Source organism: Stigmatopora nigra, chromosome 4 (genome assembly GCF_051989575.1).
Source record: "Stigmatopora nigra isolate UIUO_SnigA chromosome 4, RoL_Snig_1.1, whole genome shotgun sequence".
Classification (NCBI taxonomy): domain Eukaryota; kingdom Metazoa; phylum Chordata; class Actinopteri; order Syngnathiformes; family Syngnathidae; genus Stigmatopora; species Stigmatopora nigra.
Genome location: NC_135511.1, coordinates 12,395,998 through 12,419,581, shown reverse-complemented (window position 1 = coordinate 12,419,581; position 23,584 = coordinate 12,395,998). Strand labels below are relative to the sequence as shown.

The 23,584-nt window shown below is 40.8% G+C and overlaps 1 protein-coding gene and 2 long non-coding RNA genes across 4 annotated transcripts in view; 1 reads left to right on the top strand and 2 right to left on the bottom strand.

Annotated features, from left to right (window-relative positions):
• Positions 1-916: 916 nt before the first annotated feature.
• Positions 917-5,575, bottom strand: LOC144194949 (uncharacterized). 2 transcript variants are annotated; one of them, XR_013326014.1, is made up of 7 exons: positions 5,190-5,575; positions 4,672-4,893; positions 4,294-4,392; positions 2,205-2,519; positions 1,413-1,652; positions 1,125-1,329; positions 917-1,011 (listed from the first exon to the last, which is right to left on the bottom strand). It is a non-coding gene; the product is annotated as an uncharacterized LOC144194949 (long non-coding RNA). The 2 variants fall into 2 exon arrangements; XR_013326013.1 differs by having other exon boundaries at positions 1,125-1,326.
• Positions 5,576-6,882: 1,307 nt separating this feature from the next.
• Positions 6,883-23,584, bottom strand: part of LOC144195818 (uncharacterized) — a 57,993-nt gene continuing 41,291 nt past the window's right edge. Inside the window, exons 7-8 of the long non-coding RNA XR_013326164.1 lie at positions 12,933-13,004; positions 6,883-6,929 (exon numbers count right to left, since the gene is read on the bottom strand). This is a non-coding gene — a long non-coding RNA (uncharacterized LOC144195818). The remainder of the gene's footprint in view (positions 6,930-12,932; positions 13,005-23,584) is intronic.
• Positions 8,467-23,566, top strand: LOC144195817 (transcriptional activator MN1-like). Its single transcript, XM_077715664.1, has 2 exons — positions 8,467-12,917; positions 22,123-23,566. Exons 1-2 carry the CDS (start codon positions 9,401-9,403, stop codon positions 22,386-22,388), a joined length of 3,783 nt encoding a protein of 1,260 aa, XP_077571790.1. The 5' UTR covers positions 8,467-9,400; the 3' UTR covers positions 22,389-23,566.

Genomic DNA, 23,584 nt, shown 5'->3' with positions numbered 1-23,584 from the left:
CATAGTATAGTAAGGCTTTTTTCGTTAAAAAACGACACAGTATAGTAAGGCTTTTTTTGTTAAAAAACGACATAGTATAGTAAGGCTTTTTTCGTTAAAAAACGACATAGTATAGTAAGGCTTTTTTCGTTAAAAAACGACATAGTATAGTAAGGCTTTTTTTGTTAAAAAACGACATAGTATAGTAAGGCTTTTTTCGTTAAAAAACGACATAGTATAGTAAGGCTTTTTTCGTCAAAAAACGACATAGTAAGGCTTTTTTTGTCAAAAAACGACATAGTATAGTAAGGCTTTTTTTGTCAAAAAACGACATAGCATAGTAAGGCTTTTTTCGTTAAAAAACGACATAGTATAGTAAGGCTTTTTTCGTTAAAAAACGACATAGTATAGTAAGGCTTATTCTCTGGAAAAAACGACAGTAAAGTAAGTAGTAAAGTAAGGCTTTTTTTTTATTTTTTAAAACGACCATGTATAGTATGCCTTTTTTTTTCTTCAAATGACCATGTATGGTAAGGCTTTAAAGAAAGGCTTCATATTGGCTCGGTAGGTGATGTCTCCCCTTGTTAGTGGCACAGAGGTTAGTTCACTGGACTCCCGTCTGGGAGACTTGGGTTAGATTCCCGCTGTCGGCACATATTTTCACTTAGTTGTTTCTGTGTACTTCTTGGAAAGACACTCAAATGATTACAAAGAAAAGTTGAGTCACTTGGTTGGCGCAGAGGTTAGTTCACAGGATTCTCGTCTGCGGGACCTGGGTTCGATTCTCGCTGTCGTCGTTTGGCTGATCACTACACCATGTAGTCTGGAAATGGAACAAGAAGAAAAAAAATCTTTTTAATTTATATTAAACACTTAGTCATATTTTTTAGTAAAAGGTTATATTGATATAAAGATGACAAAGGAAAGTGTAGTCACTTGGTTGGTGCAGAGGTTAGTTCACAGGACTCTCCTCTGGGAGACCTGGGTTCGATTCTCGCTGTCGTCGTTTGGCTGATCACTACACCATGTAGTCTGGAAATGGAACAAGAAGAAAAAAAATCTTTTTAATTTATATTAAACACTTAGTCATATTTTTTAGTAAAAGGTTATATTGATATAAAGATGACAAAGGAAAGTGTAGTCACTTGGTTGGTGCAGAGGTTAGTTCACAGGACTCTCCTCTGGGAGACCTGGGTTCGATTCCTGTTGTCGGCACACATTTTCACTTAGTTGTTTCTGTGTACTTCTTGTTAAGACACTCAAATGACTACTAAGGAAAGTGTAGTCATTTGGTTGGCGCAGAGGTTAGTTCACTGGACCCCTGTCTGGGAGACCTGGGTTCGATTCCTTCTGTCGGCACACATTTTCACTTAATTGTTTCTGTGTACTTCTTGGAAAGACACTCAAATGATTACAAAGAAAAGTGTATTCACTTGGTTGGTGCAGAGGTTAGTTCACAGGATTCCCGTCTGGGAGACCTAGGTTCGATTCCCGCTGTCGGCACACATTTTCACTTAGTTGTTTCTGTGTACTTCTTGGAAAGACACTCAAATGATTACTAAGGAAAGTGTAGTCACTTGGTTGGCGCAGAGGTTAGTTCACAGGACTCCCGTCTGGGAGACCCAGGTTCGATTCCCGCTGTCGTCCTTTGGCTGATCAGGACACCATGTGGTCTGGAAAATGGAACAAGAAGAAAAAAAAAAGGAAAAACTTTTTTATTTTAAATTAAACACTTAGTCATACTTTTCAGCAAAAGGTTATATTCCGAACTGCCTTCGGCAGTTCGGAAGACACTTGATGGACCTGTATGTGCGAAAGGCGTTCTCGGGTCGGCCTTCGGCCGACCCTCGACCGCTTGCTTGGTCAGTGAACCGCCGACACCGGGAAGCGAACTCACGTTCTCTCCGTGCAAAGGCGAGTGTGCAACCCACTACACCAACTCGTGCCCCACTTATACATAGGTGTTGAAACGTTTTATCCTTGGAAATGGGGTGAAACACTTAGTCATTTTTTGACAAAATGCTTCATCCACCACTGAATACTTACTCAGTTAGACACTTAGCCATTAGAACTTATTCTTTTAACTGAATAATATTTGTAAAATCTTTGCAGGCACTGGGATTTGAACCCAGGACCACAGCGGTGGCAGACTGATGATTTAGCCACTGGGCCATCACCCTGTAAGAGATGGTAGTAATACTTATAATTTTATCTCATTCATTTACCTGAATAATATTTGGAAAATCTTTGGAAGCACTGGGATTTGAACCCATGACCACAGAAGTGGGAAACTGATGACTTATCCACTGGGCCACCACTCCACAAGATTAGCCAGTAGTATTTGTTGTTTTGTCTCTTTTCATCCGCAGGTGAGTCTAAGGAAAAACAAAAGAAAACAAATATTTTCTGCACAGCAACAATAATGTCTCTTTTAAACTTACTTTTTTGTCTTCAGGTGTCCTCGTTCTCCACGCTTTGGGAAACCTGCTTTGGAAGACTGTCCATCCCACAAGTCATCCAGTTTTTACTTTGTCACTAATCTGAAAAAATAAAAATTAAAGTTGACAGCAGAGTATGTCTTGTTCTATTATGTGACCATGACTTTTATTTATAAGATTTTTTTTTTTTTTTTTAATTCTAATAACTTTTTTGTAAGGGGATGTGTCTATGCACACGCACTATGATCGCTGCAACAAGGGGAGACATCACGTACCGAGCCAATATGAAGACTTTTTTTTAAAGCCTTACCATACATGGTCATTTGAAGAAGAAAAATAAGCCATACTATACATGGTCGTTTTAAAAAATAAAATAAGCCTTACTTTACTACTTTTCAGAGAAAAAGCCTTACTATACTATGTCGTTTTTTTTTTCAGAGAAAAAGCCTTACTATACTATGTCATTTTTTTCAGAGAAAAAGCCTTACTATACTATGTCGTTTTTTTCAGAGAAAAAGCCTTACTATACTATGTCGTTTTTTCTGAGAAAAAGCCTTACTATACTATGTCATTTTTTTCAGAGAAAAAGCCTTACTATACTATGTCGTTTATTTCAGAGAAAAAGCCTTACTATACTATGTCGTTTTTTCAGAGAAAAAGCCTTACTATACTAAGTCGTTTTTTCAGAGAAAAAGCCTTACTATACTAAGTCGTTTTTTCAGAGAAAAAGCCTTACTATACTATGTCGTTTTTTCAGAGAAAAAGCCTTACTATACTATGTCGTTTTTTCAGAGAAAAAGCCTTACTATACTGTCGTTTTTTCTGAGAAAAAGCCTTACTATACTATGTCGTTTATTTCAGAGAAAAAGCCTTACTATACTATGTCATTTTTTTCAGAGAAAAAGCCTTACTATACTATGTCGTTTATTTCAGAGAAAAAGCCTTACTATACTATGTCGTTTTTTCAGAGAAAAAGCCTTACTATACTAAGTCGTTTTTTCAGAGAAAAAGCCTTACTATACTATGTCGTTTTTTCAGAGAAAAAGCCTTACTATACTATGTCGTTTTTTCAGAGAAAAACCCTTACTATACTATGTCGTTTTTTCAGAGAAAAAGCCTTACTATACTGTCGTTTTTTCTGAGAAAAAGCCTTACTATACTGTCGTTTTTTCTGAGAAAAAGCCTTACTATACTATGTCGTTTATTTCAGAGAAAAAGCCTTACTATATACTATGTCGTTTTTTTCAGAGAAAAAGCCTTACTATACTATGTCGTTTTTTTTCAGAGAAAAAGCCTTACTATACTATGTCGTTTTTTCAGAGAAACTGCCTTACTATACTATGTCGTTTTTTCAGAGAAAAAGCCTTACTATACTGTCGTTTTTTCTGAGAAAAAGCCTTACTATACTATGTCGTTTATTTCAGAGAAAAAGCCTTACTATATACTATGTCGTTTTTTTCAGAGAAAAAGCCTTACTATACTATGTCGTTTTTTTTCAGAGAAAAAGCCTTACTATACTATGTCGTTTTTTCAGAGAAACTGCCTTACTATACTATGTCGTTTTTTTCAGAGAAAAAGCCTTACTATACTATGTCGTTTTTTTCAGAGAAAAAGCCTTACTATACTAAGTCGTTTTTTCAGAGAAAAAGCCTTACTATACTATGTCGTTTTTTCAGAGAAAAAGCCTTACTATACTATGTCGTTTTTTTCAGAGAAAAAGCCTTACTATACTATGTCGTTTTTTTTCAGAGAAAAAGCCTTACTATACTATGTCGTTTTTTTCAGAGAAAAAGCCTTACTATACTATGTCGTTTTTTTCAGAGAAAAAGCCTTACTATTTTCTGCACAGCAACAATAATGTCTCTTTTAAACTTACTTTTTTGTCTTCAGGTGTCCTCGTTCTCCACGCTTTGGGAAACCTGCTTTGGAAGACTGTCCATCCCACAAGTCATCCAGTTTTTACTTTGTCACTAATCTGAAAAAATAAAAATTAAAGTTGACAGCAGAGTATGTCTTGTTCTATTATGTGACCATGACTTTTATTTATAAGATTTTTATTTTTTTTTAATTCTAATAACTTTTTTGTAAGGGGATGTGTCTATGCACACGCACTATGATCGCTGCAACAAGGGGAGACATCACATACCGAGCCAATATGAAGCCTTTTTTTAAAGCCTTACCATACATGGTCATTTGAAGAAGAAAAAAAGCCATACTAGACATGGTAATTTTAAAAAAATTAAAAAAGCCTTACTTTACATGGAAGGTTCGAATCCAGGTCATTCCACCAGTGTGGAGTTCTTCCCAGGCCTGCATGTTTTTTTTTTCCAGGTACTCCTGTTTTCTCCCCCATTTCAAAGGCTGCAAGCTGGTTGCACACTAGATGTGAAGGTGAATAGTTGTCCGTCTCCTCCTCCGCCACCGGTTCAGGGTGTCCCGAAGTCAGCTGGTATAGGCTCAGGCACCCTCAGCGACCCTTGTGGAGACAAAGCGGTTCAGAGAATGAATGGACCATCAAAGTTGGTCTCATTTAATCAGGCTATCAAGTTAGGTGGCGCTTGTTCGGTTCTCACGGACCGCCATTATGCTTTGTGAAATTCACCTGTTGTTTAAATCGGCGTTTCAAAATGTTATCGACAAGATTTCATGTCAAGATAGCTCAGTATGTATCACTCGTCCCTCGTTCATCTTTTTTTTTTAGGATGCACAACATCATTATTTAATTAGGCTGAATACTTGGATATCCTACAATAAACAAATACATCAACCTACCTGCTGTCTCTTAAGTGCACAATTTAGAGGCGCCACATCTTCACGTAGACAACCTGCGACGAAGATCACTTGGAGACACCCTAACCCAGGGGTGTCAAACTCCCTTTGGTCTGCGGGCCGAATTCAGCTTAATTTGAGATCAAGCGGGCCAGACCAGTAAACTCATTGCAAAATTACATAGAACTAACAATAAGCCCACTTTTTTCCTTTGTATTAGTCACTAATATTAATAATTAGTGCAAAGAATGATTAAATTATCAAAATGTTTATTAAAAGAAATGTCCTTTTACATTATGAACAATATATTATGAACAAGAGAATAACATAAGAAAATAAATAAATGTCAATTCATGTTGTCTGCACGTACTAAAACACTGCGCCCCTTAGCGGATAATCCACGAACTACAAATTTTAAAGAAAATTCATATTTTTTTATACAATGCAGCTTTCTTCCTCGGGCCGTACCAAACCACCAAACGGGCCGGATCCGGCCCGCGGGCCGTAAGTTTGACACCCCCGCCCTAACCGTATGGAGACAGTATAGATGCAGGCCTGATGTGTGCAAAAGTTATCATATATAGACTGGAGATTAAAAAAAAAAAAGTTTTTTTTTTTTAAACCTCAGCGTGTTCTGGCCACAGATGAAGAGCTGTGTGGTGATCCTAAAAAGAGAAAATAAATAAATAAAAGCAAAAGTTATCATATATATCGAGAGAGACTTGAGGTTCAACAGAAAGGCTTACTGTATTTTGCTGTTTAATATAATCAAGTACATTAAATGGCAGGAGTATATTAAACGGCACACAGACGAAATGTTCAAAAAAGGAAAAATCATTTAATATACACGGGTATATTAAACGGCAAAATACAGTAGGTGATTTCATTTTTTGTTGCTGGCAATTGTTTTACCTTAATTTGGCCCAGTCTCCTCTCCTGTAAACTCAAAGTTGAGTGTACAGGAGTGTACAAGATACACTCCAGATCTTGATGCTAAACAGAGAAAACTTGATTCAACAAAGCTATTTGGGAGTTGTCAAACCATTATTACAGGAAAGAGAAATATTACAAGACATTTAATAAACAATCAAGATAAATATTGAAAATAAGTTTCAGTGTTCTGTGCTATTTTCTCTTTTCCAGACAAGGCGATTAAACAGTGACATTAACAGCTTGGAGAAAGTTGGTTTAACGATTTTTGAAAACATGTTTTTTTTTACTGTACTCAGCAAACCATGCGTTAATGTTTCGGCTCTGTTTGATTATATTAAAAAGGCACACGACTACAGGATTCAATAATGGAGAGAAAACATACTTTTTAAACCAAAGCATCGTCGCGATGCTAATGCTAAGATAACTAGCAGTCAGATGCGGCCCACATAGGGGAAAATAAGCCCAGACTTAAACTGTCGACGGTGTGTTCAACCTAGCATTAAACGAACAGATTTGTTGACGTTTTGGGCTCAAATTATTACTAAAAAATCTCTCGGTAGCGTGATAAAAATGCACTTAGGGCAGTAAATCGCCTTACCTCGTCGTGCTAGCCGTCCGCCTGCATTGAAAACGCTGTTCGAATGAACACTGCGCATGTGCAGAGTTTACGGAAGCCGCGTCATCAACAGACGTAACCACGCCCAAATATTCCCGCCATATTGAATGTGGAAAAAATGATGGTTTGCTTACCTTGCTCAATGGGGTAGTTTGTCCTCCCAACTCAACGTTGTGATTGTTGTGATCTTGGTGCTATGAAAACAGTATGTGTATATTACAATGAAACTCTAATGCATCTTTTAACTCAGAGAGGGATGCTACAGTAGCTATAGCACCATTCTTTGAATAAATAAATTTTAGTAGAGTTCATTCATTCATGCATTTTCTGAACCACTTTATCCTGGTGGCCAGGCAATTGCAGGGCACAAGGAGACAAAAACATTCACACTCATACCTAGACCCTTTACTGATTAATATCCTCTATACATATATACGTACGTAGTTGATTGCCATTTACTGGCGCCTGCGCTTCTGCAGATGTACAGAGTATAACACATGCATTCTAAAAACAGCCACTAGGTGGCACTGTGTCTGTTTCGTAAAATCACTTTACTCCAAACGGAAACAAAGCAGTTTGGCACTAATAAATCCCAAATGTCAATGTCCACAATAGTGTAAATGACCAACTTAAATAATGGGGTTTTATTTAGTAAAATTCACTACGGACGTTGGATAGTGAAAGCATACTTTTTTTGTCTGAAAGCTGAAGTTGCATTAGTTTCACATAGTCTGGAGCAAACTGCAAAAATAAACCCAAAATAATCCTGGATCAGTCTGACAAATCGTTTGTGGAAAAAATGGGAAAATATTTTTGTCATGTCTGTCATTCGTTCATTCTGAAAAAAAAAGTTGTTTTAAAGTCGACTCTTTCCTCAAAACATATTTTTACGACATCCCTAACAAGACTATGGAGTTAAAAAAAACAAGCAAGCAGTCGCACTGAAAGCCAACAATTAAAACAAATCGGATCATAATAATAAATAATGACCTATCTAGACGCCCATTCTTGCTTATGAGCGCTTTATTTTACATACTTATGTACATTTCCTAATACTTGTTTGAGGGATACATTGAATTTATAAAACACTCAGACAGACAGAAAGACATCTTTTGAGATGATTTGTTCTCTTTCGGGTCAATGGCAAGTGTTGTTTTGATTGGTCTCGTGGGGATGGGCTATACTATATTTTAATGCCTCGTTTAAACCTATGTTTTTTATTATTATTTCTGGGCTATCCTGATAATGAGGCTTAATCGCATTGTAATCCTCATGCGATGAAAAACAAATAACATTGCAACATTTTTATAATGGGGCATTAGGGGTTTTCTCCAAATAACAAGACTGAAAATAGTATCTAAAATTACAGAGAAAAGGAAAACTATGACTAAATAATATTGTTGTATTTAAAGCTTTAAAGAAATAGATGCAATCTTGATTTCTGAAGAAGTGTATCAACCACTTACCCCTCCAATTTCTCCCAATTGACCCCCACTTTTAACAGTTTTATACATCTTTTAAAATATCAAATTTAATAAGCTCCAACAAAAACAAATAGCAAAAGTCATTGCTAAGACTGCTTTACACGTGAAGGTTTACAAATGTCATTCGCTGTGGAAGATCACCTTAAAAGTGATTGTCCCGCCCCTTCCACGCTGTCGCCCAGCCATCTGATTGGCTGACGCTTCATCCGTGGAAGTGATGCTGGAAATGCAAAACTTGTTGCTGGCTGCTGCGGACGCGCTGATCTCGCACACAGCCAAAAGCGGCTAAAGCGAGTGTGTGCGTTCCAGTCAACGTGCTCTCAGTGTGCGCACACTTCAGCACGCAAGTGCGTTTCAGAGGGTCGCACTCGTTTCGGACGGCCAAAAGGTGCAACGCTTAGTCGCAGGACCAACCTTCAACAGCGACCTGGAGGATGCTGTCACGCCGCTCCGTGCTTGTGGAGTGCGGCTAGTGCGCGCATCGCCACCCCGGGACCAGCAACGGAACCGGGAACGCGTCGCGCCGGTATTTTGGCAGGAGATCACTTCATGGTGGACTTTACATCCAACCGGACGACTTTTTTTGCGACTACTCCGCAATTATTAATATTTTATGGACAATACTTTTCTTCTTTTTTTCATCGGCAAAGATCATTTGAACAACGCATTCTCGGTTGGACTTTTTCAAATGTCATTATGGGACTCGATTTAGAAAGCAAGAAGTGGGCATTTTAACACGTGTTTGGGTTCATTATTAACAGGGCGGAATTTCTGATTTGTCAAATTTAGTCGTTTTATTTCTCGTGTACGCTCCCCTCAGTATGTTAGAGACATGTCTTTGTGTCATTACTACCCCGTAGAAATGCGCACACGCAACTTTAGTGTATCTTTAGGCAGCCCGGCAGCAAGGTAAATAAGATTATTTTAAATATCATTGCTTGCTTAAAGGTCACTATAGTGAAAGCAAAATAAATAAATAAAGGGGGATGTATATTTTGCAGATTTAGATGCAGTTTGTTAAAGAAGTTTAAAATAATAGGTGGAAAAAAAGGAACTTTCTATATTTGTTCAGACTTTGAAAGCTAATTGTATAGTTTGATTTGCTTTTTAGAGCAAACTGCGTAACAGTCTGCCCAATAACTGGCAATTTTACTATCATGTGGGATTAATAGTAGAGTAGTATGTTTGGGGTGGAAAAGTTTGGTTCTCAGATTAATAGCAGAAACCCCGGCCAGTCCGACAGACAGAAAAACCAACCGAGACTGAACATGGGCTCCCATTATAAAAGTCCCAGTTTTCACACTGGAGGTCCACCGGGAGCTGTGGAGCCCAGCATGGGTCCTATGAGTGACCCACAGATGCTCGGACTCAACATGAACATGAACGGAGAACAGTATGGAGGTTTTCACTCCCGGGGTCACTCTGACATGCACGCAAGCGGCGGACTTCAGCAGCAGCAGCAGCAGCAAGGACCCATACATGGATTTTTTAACAACCAGCAACCTCACCAAGGACATCCTCATGGCCATCAACCTCACCCCCACCAACATCACCCTCACTTCAGTGGGAATTTTGGAGGCCCAGAGCCAGGGTCATCATGTCTGCATGGTGCCAGGCTAATGGGCTACAATAACAATGCCATGGGACCACAGCAGGGCTTCGGAGAGGGATTTGATCCTCTCGCTGAGGGACAGGCAGGGGATGGCTTCCCACAGCAGCAACAGCGGCCTGGTAACATGCCTGACTTCCAACATCACGGCCCTCCCAGTGGCAACCACGCAGTTCCTGCCCCCTGCCTCCCCCTAGACCAGTCACCGAACAGGGCAGCTTCTTTTCACGGTCTGCCTTCGTCCTCTTCATCCTCGTCTGATTCTCATAGCCTGGAGAATAGACGGATGCCCAACCAGGGAGCAGTGGAGGGAATAGATTATAACTTCCCCAGTGAACCCCCATCTGGACATTTCGATGTACCTGTGTTTTCTCCCTCTGATTCCGAATCTCAGTTACCCCATTTTGGCCCAGGAAGGCCAGTTCCCAGTGGAACCTTTCAAGGAACCCCTGGCATGCCTCGGACGCCGGGCATGCAGGGCATATCCAAGGGACACCAACCTCCACAGCCCCAACAGCCTCAACATGGAATGTTTTTTGAGAGATTTGGAAATGGCCGCAAGGTGCCGGTGGCGATGGACCCGGGTGTCAATGCGAGACATCCCCTCATGCAACCGCAACAACAGGCCGGCTTGATAGCTAGACAGAACTCGTGCCCCCCTGGTCTCCCCCGACCCCCTCAGGCCGAGTCTGGATCCAGTAACCCCAACATTTTGGATGGAGGGGTCATGATGAGTGGCCAACACAATCAGTTTGAATATCCCATTCACAGACTGGAAAATAGAGGTCTGCATCCCTATGGGGACCCCATGTTTAATATGCAACAGCCAGCGCCCCTTCCCTCTCAACAGCCTCCAAATCAGAGACTACAACACTTTGACGCTCCTTACGTAAACATGGCCAAAAGGCCTAGATTTGACTTTCCCAACGCACATGGAGGTGAAGGCTGGTGTGGCGGCATGGAAAATCACCTTTCTCCTTCTTCCTACCCAGGGCTGCCTGGTGAGTTCACCCCCCCTGTGAATGAAGCTTTCCCACCGGGTCCACTTCAGCACACGGGGCCCGAGCAGCAGTCGTTACAGCAGCGACAGAATGCAGCTATGATGATAAAGCAGATGGCCTCTCGCAACCAGCAGCAGAGAATGAGGCAGCCCATTCTGCAGCAGCTCGGCCACCACGGCGATGTGCCTCCAGGTCCACTGGGTCATGGAGGCCCAGTGGCAGGCATGCCCCAGCCCAACTTTGACAGGGAAAACGGAAGTCGAATGGTCAATGTCGATGGACAAAATCCACACGTAAACCAGGAGAATTCCTGGTTTCAAGGCTCGCACCCTCCCGGGGAGATGATGTCACGGCGCATGGGAGGAGCAGGCACTGACTCGGGGGCCCATGACATGGGTCTCCAGCAGAACGGGCCCGGAATGATGTTCAGGCCAGGTATGGGCATGCAGGAAGCCATAAGAATACCCGGAGACGGACATGTCCAGGCTCTCCATTCTCCAGGCTTGCACTCGCAGTTCAGCGGCAACATGGGCAACCTCTCACAAATGCAGTCTCCAGGAGCAGGAGGAGGTGCAGGACATCCAAATGCGCCACCAGAGAGGCGACCCCCTGAATTCCCCGCACCTCCGATGGGAGCACAACCACCATTTCCCTATGGAGGGCCAAACCGTCAGGGGCCACCTCACAATGTACCCCAGGGGGTGAACACTTCACCGGGGAGCTACCCTCCTCCGTCTGAGTTCCCCTCGGGCCAGCGGTCCTCTGTTAGCAAGCTTGGTGCCCTGTCTCTTGGGAATTTTAACAAAAGCAGCGCTAAAGACAGTGTGTTTGGCCAGAGTTGCCTGGCGGCCCTTTCGACGGCGTGCCAGAACATGATCGCAAGCCTTGGGGCTCCCAACCTCAACGTAACGTTCAATAAGAAAAACCAAAACGAGGGCAAGCGAAAACTGAGTCAGACAGAGCAGGACATTAATAGCAGCACATCTAACGGGACTGGCAGTGCGGGGCCGGGGCCTGAATATTTTCAGGGCAGCACTTCTCAGAACAACCAGCTGCCTGGCACTGGGAATAGCAACTCTAAGCCTGCAAGTCAAAACCAGACGGTGCAGGGGGAAGCCAGTGCCCTCTCCCCAAATTACAACATGGACGCTACCCCGTGCAGTGAGGGGAAGGCAACAACAGGGAGTGGGAGAGGGAGAGGGAGGAGAAAAAGAGACAGTGGACATGTGAGCCCTGGAATTTTTTTTTCCTCTGAAAATGGAAACCCTGTTGTCAGTCCAGGCCAGCAAACCCCGTCAGCTGGTGTTGGGGAGAGGGGTGGGGGTGGCACACCCCACGAGAAGCACCTGCAATCACCCTCTTGGGGCAAAGGAGGCGACCTGATGTTGGGGGACCAGGCTGACCTGATGTCTTCTTTGGACAGTGGCATTCAAAGTGTGGCCAAGTCTGACAGCAGTTCGCCCCGGGTGGACTTTCCCGATGATGTCGGCGTCCACTTTGGCAATGAGGACGAGGTGTCCTCCAGCTCAGATGCGGGAGGCTCCTCAGCCAATAAGTGTAACCGCAGCCCGATGATCAATGGATCACCGAAAATGCCGATAAATGGGCAGAAGCCCCTAAGCGTAGGCATTAACAATCATACTACCTCGACACCGGACAACTATGGACTGAGTTCCGGCGGAGCAACGGGCGGCAGTGGGGTGAGCCATCCTGGTACTCCAGGTATGGAGCAGGTACGCACCCCATCCAGCACCTCCGGCCAGGACGAAATCCACCCTCTGGAGATTCTACAGGCCCAGATCCAGCTGCAAAGGCAGCAGTTCAGCATCTCCGAAGACCAGCCTTTGGCCATGAAAAATGGCAAAAACAATGGCGATTGTCCCTCTCAGAACGGCGAGAACGAGCTGGCAAGCTGCAGCCCTGATACTGCGAAGGGTTCAATGGGCACTATTGACCTTGACACACTTATGGCAGAGCAGCACGCCACCTGGTATGTGCCCAGTGACAAGGCCATGATGGATGGCTCTGAAGATGACAAGTCCATAGGACTCTGGGAAAAAAACAAGAGCCAAACCAATAACAAAGAAGGTAAGAAAAACTTACTTTTGTCTTGCATTCCACATTTCATAATGTTTCTGAGTTCTTGACAGTGTTTTCATGAAGAATTTCTATCATCTGAAAATGACAAAATGCATATTTTCTTAGTCTTAAAACCGCTGCAGTTTTTTTCTTCTCGAAGCAATTTAAGAAATTTTACTCCATCTGAGAAAAACACATTTGTGTGTCCTCTTGAAGTATCAAATAATTGCCCAAAATGATCATAACATTTCAGCGCTGTCTACAAAAAAAGCCCCCCTTTCTCTCCCTCTGGTGTATTTTTATAAAATTTTGGTTTCCTCATTGTAGTGGCACTTGAAACTAACACCTCAAGAAAAGTAAACATTTCCCGTGGTTCTTTATCTCAGTTTTCTGGGTGAACAACTGCAATGAGAAGATTAATAGCTTTTAGAGGATATGCGTCTCCACAGAGGGGTTTCCCTTGCCTTGTTATGTGTTTGTTTATGTTATTACCATGGGATAATACAGATCTGCTCAAATGAAATTGGTACTGAATTGGATAGACAGGCTTTTCAATAATAATGTTTCAATTAGTTATATATGGTTAAATATATTTCCCCTAAGAAAGAAATTATAAATGATTTAGGAGTTTGGTATTAGGCTGTAAAAGAAAACAATAACTCACATATTTAATAACACAATACATAATCTTACCATAATAAGAGATTGTATTATATTGTGGATTTTAATAGCTTTGCATCTATTTGCGTAAAAGTAGAAATTAAAATACATGTAAACATTAAAATGTAGTCACAATGGTAACAATATTTTGAAAATTATTAATTTTAGCTCTTAATGGCAAAATAAAATTCTTTAATTACACCGTCAAGCTGTAGTTTATTATATCTTCTCTACTTTCTTTTAGCCCTTGATGACATTATAACATATTTAAATGCGTGTGTACAATTGACTAATAATAATTGAATATAATTCATGCAATTAAATGAATTCATTTCAGTATTTTATATGCTGCAGAAATGTGCTAAAATTGTTTCTACTGATGTCATTTCATTACAATTATACATTGGCATTTTATTATTGTTATTGCTCTCCCCACCCAAATAAAGCAATCTAAATGTTAGGCAGCAATAAATAACTATGCAATCACATGGGGAAAAAAAATACAATATTATTAATTTTAATACTAATGATAATAATGGAAATTTGTATTTATGCATATAATTGTATTAGCCACGATCCGCCGTGTCTCCGACGCCTCTTTGTTCTGTTCACTGCAGGCAGAGAAGAGGTGGGGGCGCGTAGTGAGCTGTGTCTGGGTTATGAGTAGATAGTACAATGTTTACGTGGGATTGGGTGGCGGCTGGTAACGCAATATCTTGTAACCACAGCTCTAATATCACTTCAAATCAACTGGATAATAATATTAGCTTCAATTTTAATACAAGCCCTTTGTGTTATTTGTTTTGCATGCAACTAGATGTCTTCCACTCAACTTAATGAATAGCGACTCTAGCCTTTTAATTCCCCTGATTTATTGATGTGGTCTTGAGAGGTGCACAAGCTCTGTTAATTTATGCAAACCTCAGTGAAAACAACCGTTCTAAGGAAGAGGGTATACTAATATTGTATATGTTAAATACAGTAGATTGGATTTTTCGTTTATTAAATGGCTTTGGCTCTTAACAGAGAGACCCAGCACTATTTTTTTTAAAGCAGGCTTCTTCACCCTGTTGCATTCACACACACACAAATCAGTCGGAAAAGAATAGCCTTTTTGCCTGCCTCTCCACCTTGCTTCCTCCCGCTACCCTCCCCTGCATGGACAAGAGGCATACAGCTCGGGAACGATCGATAGCTAGTTAGCACAAATCACAGCCCCTGACAGTTTTTCATTTGAGTGCTTCAGACAGCAAAGATGGAAAAAATGGTCAAGGTACTTTTGGGAGGGGATGGGCCAGTTGGAGATTGAATCTGAAGCCGAGGTTTACATTGGAGGGAGCAATCTAACATAATAATTTAAGATAAGTCTGTGCGCACATTGCAATTCCTTCAGAGGCAACATCTCACTGGCTTTTTGTCACTACAAAAAAAACTATCCACCTCAACCAGTTTGTCGGGTTTAAAGTTGCTCATCTCGTGTACAAGTATTAACAACTGACAGGATGAAACTTGGCCAGAACATTCTTTAAAATGGATTATTTTCTATTTTCATCCGAGGATTGTTTTTTTATTTTTATGGGATTGTTATATTTTAGGTTAAATAATATATATTTATTAGTGTGTGAATGCTTGCAAATATTTTTAATTGTTCTCTCTACAACATCATTTAGTGAAATTAAAATACGATGTAGGGAATCAACACTTTGAATATGCAAATTGCATTAATTTATGAATTATGTTTAGGAGTAGTTTAATTTAAATTACAGTCAAAGCGACCAGGTTTGGTCTATAATTGACTTAGAAAACAGCTCACTGCAAATTTTTAGTTAACGATAATTGGGAGCACAGATCACAATTATAAACTAATACTGGACATTAGTTAAAATAATATATTTATTGCATATTATATATGTTTAAAGTGTTTTACTTTTTAAAAAAATGTGTGGGAGAGCTTCTTACTTACTGTTTGAAACTTTTTAAGGACGTTGCTTTTTGTGTTTACCCTTATAATTTTACAATCATTTTAGCTTATATTTTCCTCTTCCTTTAAAGATATTAACTTGACTTTCATTCGTTATCTCTTTTTTTGTAATGTGGTTAGTTTTGATAACAAGCAAGCAAACATGGGACGGTGCAAATAAATGATCTATTTTTGTTTTTCCCTTCTCTCTTGTTTCACCATGCAATTTTTTTTCAGTTCAAAAAATGTAAATACTTCACAGCTGACCTTATTGAATAGCTCTGCTCTTCACTCAGAGTCTTTAAAGAGCTGAGCTTATGATCAAATCGTTGTCGCTCTGACTTTGACAGATTTGACAGAGAAAAAAACTTGCATGTTATAATACCAGCAGTATCTGCTTTAATCCACACACAAGAAGAAAGTTGTATTGATATATCAGCATCGAGAACAATCCTATGAGACTTTCTGAGTCTGACATTTCGGTATAACAACACATCAACAAACTGGGCCAGTAATTTATATTTCCTGTTTTGAAACCAGAAAAAAAATAATAATAAAAGTGATTGGCACTTGCTTGCATGTGGGGAAAAAACAGCTTGGGGCAGTGCTATGTGCTTTACCTGTCATTACACAGTCTTTCATATTGACTTTTTTAACAAGACTATTTTTTTTTTTAAACAAAGGCTCACATACGCTTCCCTATCCAGAAGTAGTGATAATCGCTATGATAATGACAGCAATTAGCTTTGTTAATATTGTTTAAAAGACATAATTCATCCACAGGCAACTCCCGCAATTTGGAAGTTTTTGACAGGTTCAATAGGAATAGGATTAGTGGTTTGTCTGCTTTGAATTTAAGCAATAGGATTCCCGTTGTGAAAAAAGAAATCTTATTTTACAATTCTAGCAATTTTAATGGAGTGTGTGTGTGTGTGTGTGTGTGTTTGTTTCTGCATGGTCGTGTGTGTGGGTGATTACGAGTTTGTAGACAATGCAACTTGATAGTGTAGATGTGTCAGCTGCAGACATAAAGTTTGATTTATTTAGACTGTGTCAGACTTGCAACGCCACCCCGTTGACCCACGGACCCTCGACCGCCTGTCTTCTTTGACCTGGTGGAATGTGTTAACACTATTCTAATTTGATGAAACAATAAAGTTTGGATGTGATTTAAATGGTAATGCGTGAATTAAGGTATGGCGCTTTAACTACATTTAGTGTTTTGAAAACTTTAATCTTTCATCCATAATTATGAGCCCTTGTCATATTACAAAAAAACACATTTAAGTTTAAAAAAAATAGTTGTGGATAAAAACAAAAATGTCAAGAGATGCATTCATGCAAAAACCGAAAAGTTAAACATCGATGATTGCTGACGTTTGTGACACTCATCTAAATGTGTGACTTGTTGACTGCTATATGTACGAATGTGCCAGTAAAAAAAAAAGAATCAGTTTTCTACAAAGAACCACTGAAAGACTGAAAGGTGTTGGTTTTATACGTCTTTGCTTGTAAGAAGGTGTGTATAGTATGTGTTCTCGGGTCTCTTGAGGTGTCAGTGTTGTCACACTGTCAGCAGTGGTTATGTTATTTGCCATGCCGCTTGTTGTCAGGCGTCTTTAATTTGTATTGAGGGATTGACAAATGATTTATGACACCTGAGGTTTTTCTCCTTGGAGAAAAAAAAAGTGGAAGCTTATTTAGACAATGCCAAACGAGTGGTAGCGATAGCTGCAGATAAGGAGTGAGTGAAAGTGAGATACAAGTTTAATGTATATTATTTTGAACAAAAGGACACTATAGAACTAAATTACTCGTGACATTGTTTTGTAAACATTGCATTACATAATTTTTTTTAGATAATTAGTCCTGTTTCAAAATAGCAGTTGTTTTTTTTAATTAAAAAGTGAGTTTTTGCAATGTTCTGAGACAAAATAAAGACAGGGGGAGTAGATCAATATGTCACCGGCTTGGATGACACACTGGACAGGTCATAGACATGCTTGTGAGTTATGAAGGGCCCACTAAATCACTTCCCATGTTCTGCTTTGTGTCTGCCTTTCTAAGCGCTTCTTGTGGCCGACCTCAGAGATGAGCGTGTGGATGTGTGTGTCTGTGTGCATTTGTGTGCGTTTGTGTATTTGTGCATGAGGGAATGTAACAAACGCTGAGGGCAATGCCTGCCTGTACAAGCTTCTCCTTTTTCGTTTCTTTTTTTCCCTCTTAATGTCGGAGGCCAGAGAACAGAAAGGAAATTTAAACCAAAATAACCTCTCTCCCCTTATTGGAGAAATGTGCCCCTCCACCCTACCCCGTTCACACACACCAACTTTTTTCCAAGTCTTTGCAGCCGATCCTCCCTTTTCTGAGGCAGAGGTCAAAGTTTAGGAGTCGGGTAGAGTTTTAGGGGTTGCAAAAGAGCCTCACATGCCTTCCCTTGATAGCCCCAAAACTTGAGGTACATTTTGTGGGGTTCATCTGGTACATTTTGCTCTTGCTTTTGGGTTAGGGTTGGCTTGATGTGTAAAGTAGGAGTTTAAAGTAAGGACATTTCAATAGAATGGCACATTTCTTCAGACTTTTTTGGAGTCTTGATTTTTTTTTTCCGTCTTCTATAGATGATGACGGATTCTTTGTGCTGACAAAGACAGAATTCTCACACCAGGCCATCCGTGGTTCTAGTTGTTATGCTAAAGGAATCTGACCTGATGTCACACAGTGTCATAGGAGTGGAGGCCTTTGGGTGTTTTTGTCAGCAAGCGAAGCAATCTGATTGGAGCTCGTGGCGTCCAGAGAAGATAGGGTCGCGCTCCCGAGAGCAAGAGGTTAAAGGTGAAGTGTCGTCATGGAAGTAGAGCTTGGGATAGAAAGGGCAGAGCCATGTCGCTTGAGATTCTGGAGCCTGGGAAATCAACTTGACGGCCGTGAGGAACTAGCGCCCAAAAAATAGGAGTCTTGTAATATTCAACTCTCTTGCGCACAGTTTGTCTCCTCCTGCCAGTATTTTGTTATTTCAAAGCTAAAAAATCATGACATAGAATTACTTAAAATATGAACTTCAAAGACTGCAGCGGTTATTTTGGATTTTAAGCAAACATTCGGGACAAAAATAATGGTGGAATTATTATCTCTCTTGTCCTTCGCTGATTGTGTCTTGACATGAAAAGCTACGTCAGGTCGGTGGGTCCCAGCCACACTGATGTCATGCACAATTTCATCTATAGTTTGTGTGTGTATTTGTGAGAGAAAGAGAGAGAGAGGGAGTGAGAGAGAGAGAGGGAAAAGGCACTCTCATTAGCCACAAAATAACAGTGTCACACATGAAGTGAAAGCGATACAAATGAATCATTGAATTTGGTATTTATTTAGCACCTTGCTGGGGTAATCTTGATTGCGTATTTAAAAGGCATTTAGTAGGTGTCCATGTCGCTTCAGGCTTAAAATTCTCCGCTACAAAGCTTTTAATATACTATAGATGTTACTATGAAAATGAAATCTGTATTAGTTTGCCGGAAAGCATAACAAAATTGATTTCAATGGGATGTAAGATATCCTTATGTGTAAAATGTCACGGTGATTTGGACTTGTGTGATATAAAATTTCACACCTTCGTTTCCAGTTTTGAACAAGTACACTGAAGTGCGCTGTTATTTTCTTCCACCAATAAATGTCACGCCATTTTTTTCGCCATTCAAGCAAGTCATATATTTTTTTCCCCATTCACTCCATTTGGAAATCAATTTTATATGCTGTGATGCTTGCTTGCTAGGATTTAAAAAAAAAAAGATATTTTTCCCTTTACGTCATAATCAGAGGATGTAGAATGAGAATTTATTGTAGTCATCCTGTTTATAAGGTGAGCAATTCTATTCTTGGGTCTTGCTTTGATCGGTTGCGTCTACGCACATGCATTTAGATATATGCGTGTAAAAGTGGAGCAATGGCTGAAGGCAGATGCAGGCACGGCAGCGGTTGGCGTGTTGTGTGTCTTTGGCCGAACGTCTTGTCAGTTTGCTGTGTGTCAGCAGTGAGCCAGGGGAACGCTTGGCTGCCTATTCAGGCCGGTGTGGACCCCGCTGTGCCCAGCTAGCATGAGCTGGCGGCGGCTGCTGCGGGGCGCTGAGACGAAGGGGTGCGGGAGGGAGAGAGGGAGGGAGGCAAAATGCGCCGGGCGGTGGGGACCATGCTGAGGTCTATAACTGGACCCTCTGGCAAATGTTAGGTGTCATCAGGAACCCCTATGACGACACTCTAAATCCTATTTCGCCCTCTCTTACTACCTTGGGAGAGCAAATTTTGCAAAATCCTTGCAGAGTCAAACGGAACAACGGGAGGCTTGGCTGCCTGACCTTTTACCAAATCCTCCATTTTTCCATTCCAGTGGTCACAGTCCAGACAGGCTGGAGGGCAAGCTTGTATGTCTGCCTCCCTTGGTTATCCTTGCTGCATGGCCAGGCTAGGATTTGGGAAGGATGTGGGGGATGACAATAGTAAACAAAAGCCCCTGCCCACCATGAATACTGTACTGTACAGATTGGTACACTTGGGTTATTTTCTTCCATCAAGACTTGAAATGATAGTAGGTCTATCCTTTGAGAGTTGTTTTTTTTTTTTACACCCATCTGGTCATAGAAGTAAAATTCCTCAATGCAATGTCATTACCACCTTGTAAGAACAGAAATGGACATAAGCTTCACGTGTTTTGACCTTTAAGTCAACATTTTGTAATAAAAAGTTAAACATGGGTGTGCCCTCCGTTTTGTGTGCAGCATCCTTTTCAGTTTAATGTGTTTGAGTCACATTGCGATCGTAATATACGGGGTGTTCTAAAATGTTTGACCCTGTTTCGTAGGCCAATAATTTTGACAATTGTCGTTGGGATGACCTCAAATTTTCACAGCTTGCGTAGAAACGTGTCAGGTTTTTGTGTTTGACGTTTGGCATTTCTATCTATTCGGGTTAAGAAATGCCCTTCACTTCAAAAGAAAAGGCATTTTGCATGTTAGAGCATGCTCGGACTCAGTCAGTGTGCTTCATCTCATTTTCTGAACTGCTTTATCCTCACTAGGGTCTCGGGGGGTGCTGGAGCCTATCCCAGCTGACTTCAGGCCAGAGGCGGGGAGACACCCTGAATTAATGGCCAGTCAATCGCTTATCCGCTGGGCCACCCAGTGCATAATGCTTCACAAATTTTGCAAAGAAGGCACCAACTACGATACAAATTAGTACTCCTCCATAGTCCTCGGAAAAGTGTTAGTGTGGAAATCCACATTCAAGCCCTTTTCTTGACATTTTTTGGTGCCAAGCCCTAATTTGTTTTGTGGTTGGTGCCTTCTTTGCGAAATTTGTCTTCGGCGCCTCAGCATACTCTGACACGCGAAATGCCTTTTTTTTTTTAAGTGAATGGCATTTCTTAAGAGATGGAAATACCAAACCTTACACAAAAAAACTTGAAACATTTCTACACAAGCTGTGAAAATTTGAGGTCATTCCAACAAAAACTGTCAAAATTATTGGTCCGACAAAATCGGGTCAAACATTTTGGAACACCCTGTACTTTGAACAACCATTATGTCTAAATATCCTACATTCCAAACGAAGCCATTTCATACACTACTCTTCAAAACTGCGCTGGGTGAGCTGACTTCAGCCTTTGAGACATGGGAACATGTTGCAGCGTGTGTCGTCTATCTCAGCCGCTGTGACACATGTAACTCAGCTTGTCAGGGCGGTCTTCTCAGCTCCTCGATCCACTCGTCCCTCCGCCTTGGAGTGTTGTCTTTGTGCACAACACTGATCTCTTTCAACCACCCACATGGTCCCAAAGCATAAGTCAGTGCCTTCGCATGTATGTTTACGCAAAAAACATGGGAGAGTAATCAGACTTAACGTCCGCATGCATTTCTTCTGTGCTTTTGGCTAATAGGGAATAATCCAAAGCACATAGTCCTCCCCATTCCTTATGCCAAAAATTGCAATGTATCTCTCCAAGCTTTTCTTTCTCCGTCCCGCAGTCCACAACATATTGGCAGATGATATATAGTTTTCAAAGCACTTCCTGTCCTCGTCAATCTTCTCCTTGACTAAGTTTTTCATTACAGGACTCCAAGTGATTTTTCTCCATATGTGCAGTGCGCACCTCAGGTGTCAGCATTAACTCTCTGGCACTGCAGATTTTTTAATATGATGTATAATCAACCTGTGTATAGATTTTTCGGGAAGCTGGGAGCAGCCGTTTAATATGAGCCGCCACGTCTGTGTGACATGAGGTCGATATGCCGACGCAGTCATTATACCAATAAATTGGGTCAAGCTGGGTTAAAGGACAGTTTTGTCAGTGCCCTTTAACCTCCTGATCAGGGGTCAGTGTAGATTTGCACGTGGGAGAAAATCCAGGTGCGCTACAGTTTTGCGGGAGGATTGCAGGAGTGCTCGGTAAAAAACATTTTACCAGTTAAAGTGTACATGAACACCACAGTGCAGAATTAGAGTGGGATGTGTAAATGACACTGGTTTAATTCAAATTGTATCTGCTTGTTGCTAGATGTTTTGTACACTGGTAATTAACCCTTTCATTTCTGTGTCTGTTTGCAGAATCTGAGATGGCCCAGAGTAAGGCTGGAGTTGTGGCTCCCGGGGTCAGTGGAGGAGGAGGCGGGAGCAGTGGAAGCGGTGGAGGTGGTGGTGGAGGCGGCGGTGGTGGTGGTGGAGGAGGGGGGAACCACCTTCAGTGCCTGTCCGTCCACTGCACAGATGAGCTGGGGGACAGTAAGGCCAGGGGAGGGCCCGTCTCCTCTTGGCGCTCCCTCCACTCTGATATATCCAACCGCTTTGGGACATTTGTGGCAGCACTGACTTGAACGAAAAGCAGTCCGACTGCAAAATCCGAGGACAAACTGAGTAGATCAGTGACAAATGACAAGGAATGATGAAAAAAAAATATGGAAAGTGCAGGCACCTCTTGCCTGTTCAGGGCAAGAATAACATTCACAAAATGCAAATGCACACACACACACACACAGACAGACACAAACACATACTAATATCATGTTATTGTCAAACACATGCAGTCACTCACTCAGCCACTGCTGGACAATAAGGCGGGGGCTCGACTCGCCAATGCCCAAGCTGGAAGACCTCAAATCAACATGTATATTTTTTTTCTTTGCTTTTTGTTTTGTTTTTTGAAGAAAAGTATAAACTTGTCAAACGATGATTATGAGATGGCAAAAGCAAATATACTCAGTTGCCACTGGCTGTAATTGTGTAGCAGTGTTGACATGCGCAATGTATTTGGCAAGCTGATGTTGTTGTTTTTTTGTTTTTCTTTAAATGCTATTATTAAATATGGCCTTTCTGCTCACCTCACTTACACATTGTGCTCTAATGTAAATATATATGAATCCATTGTAAGCAATTGTTGCCCCAAAAACTATCATCTGGTTTTGTTGTCTTTTAATCATTTTTTTTCCATTTAAAATGAGCACACTACTTCTTTTGAAGTGGAAGGAATACAGAAGCATAACAGAAGACGGATGAATAAGCATGAATGTATGTTTGTTATTTTTCTTTGTTTTTGTGCAAATACAATTATATTTGCCTCTGTGTCCAAGCAACTTTTTTTTTACCTGTACCATTGCTGCTGTTCATTTATGTTGTAAGAAACTTCTCTTCTCTCATATTCATGAGCGCAACCTTGTATACAATTCAGCCAATGGGAACTGAAGTGGCAACATTTGCGTTGTTTTAATAAGGGAATTTAAAAAATGGCTATTGGTATTGCACATGTATAATAAGATTTAAAAAAAATTGCTGTGTGTTGGGCAATCTTGTAATCTTTAAATAAAGCTTCTGTTGAATTTGAATTTCTGAAACAATAGATGGAGGACTGTGACAGCAATTTATGAATTGATTTTTTGTTTACTTTTTAAAAGATAAGTAAAGTGCAGTCGTCTGTTTTCCTGCATATTGTATATATCTGTATATGTTTTATTGAGTAACTAAATAACAATAAATATGACGTTAAAGGTGCAACGTTGCTACTGGTCTATTTTTT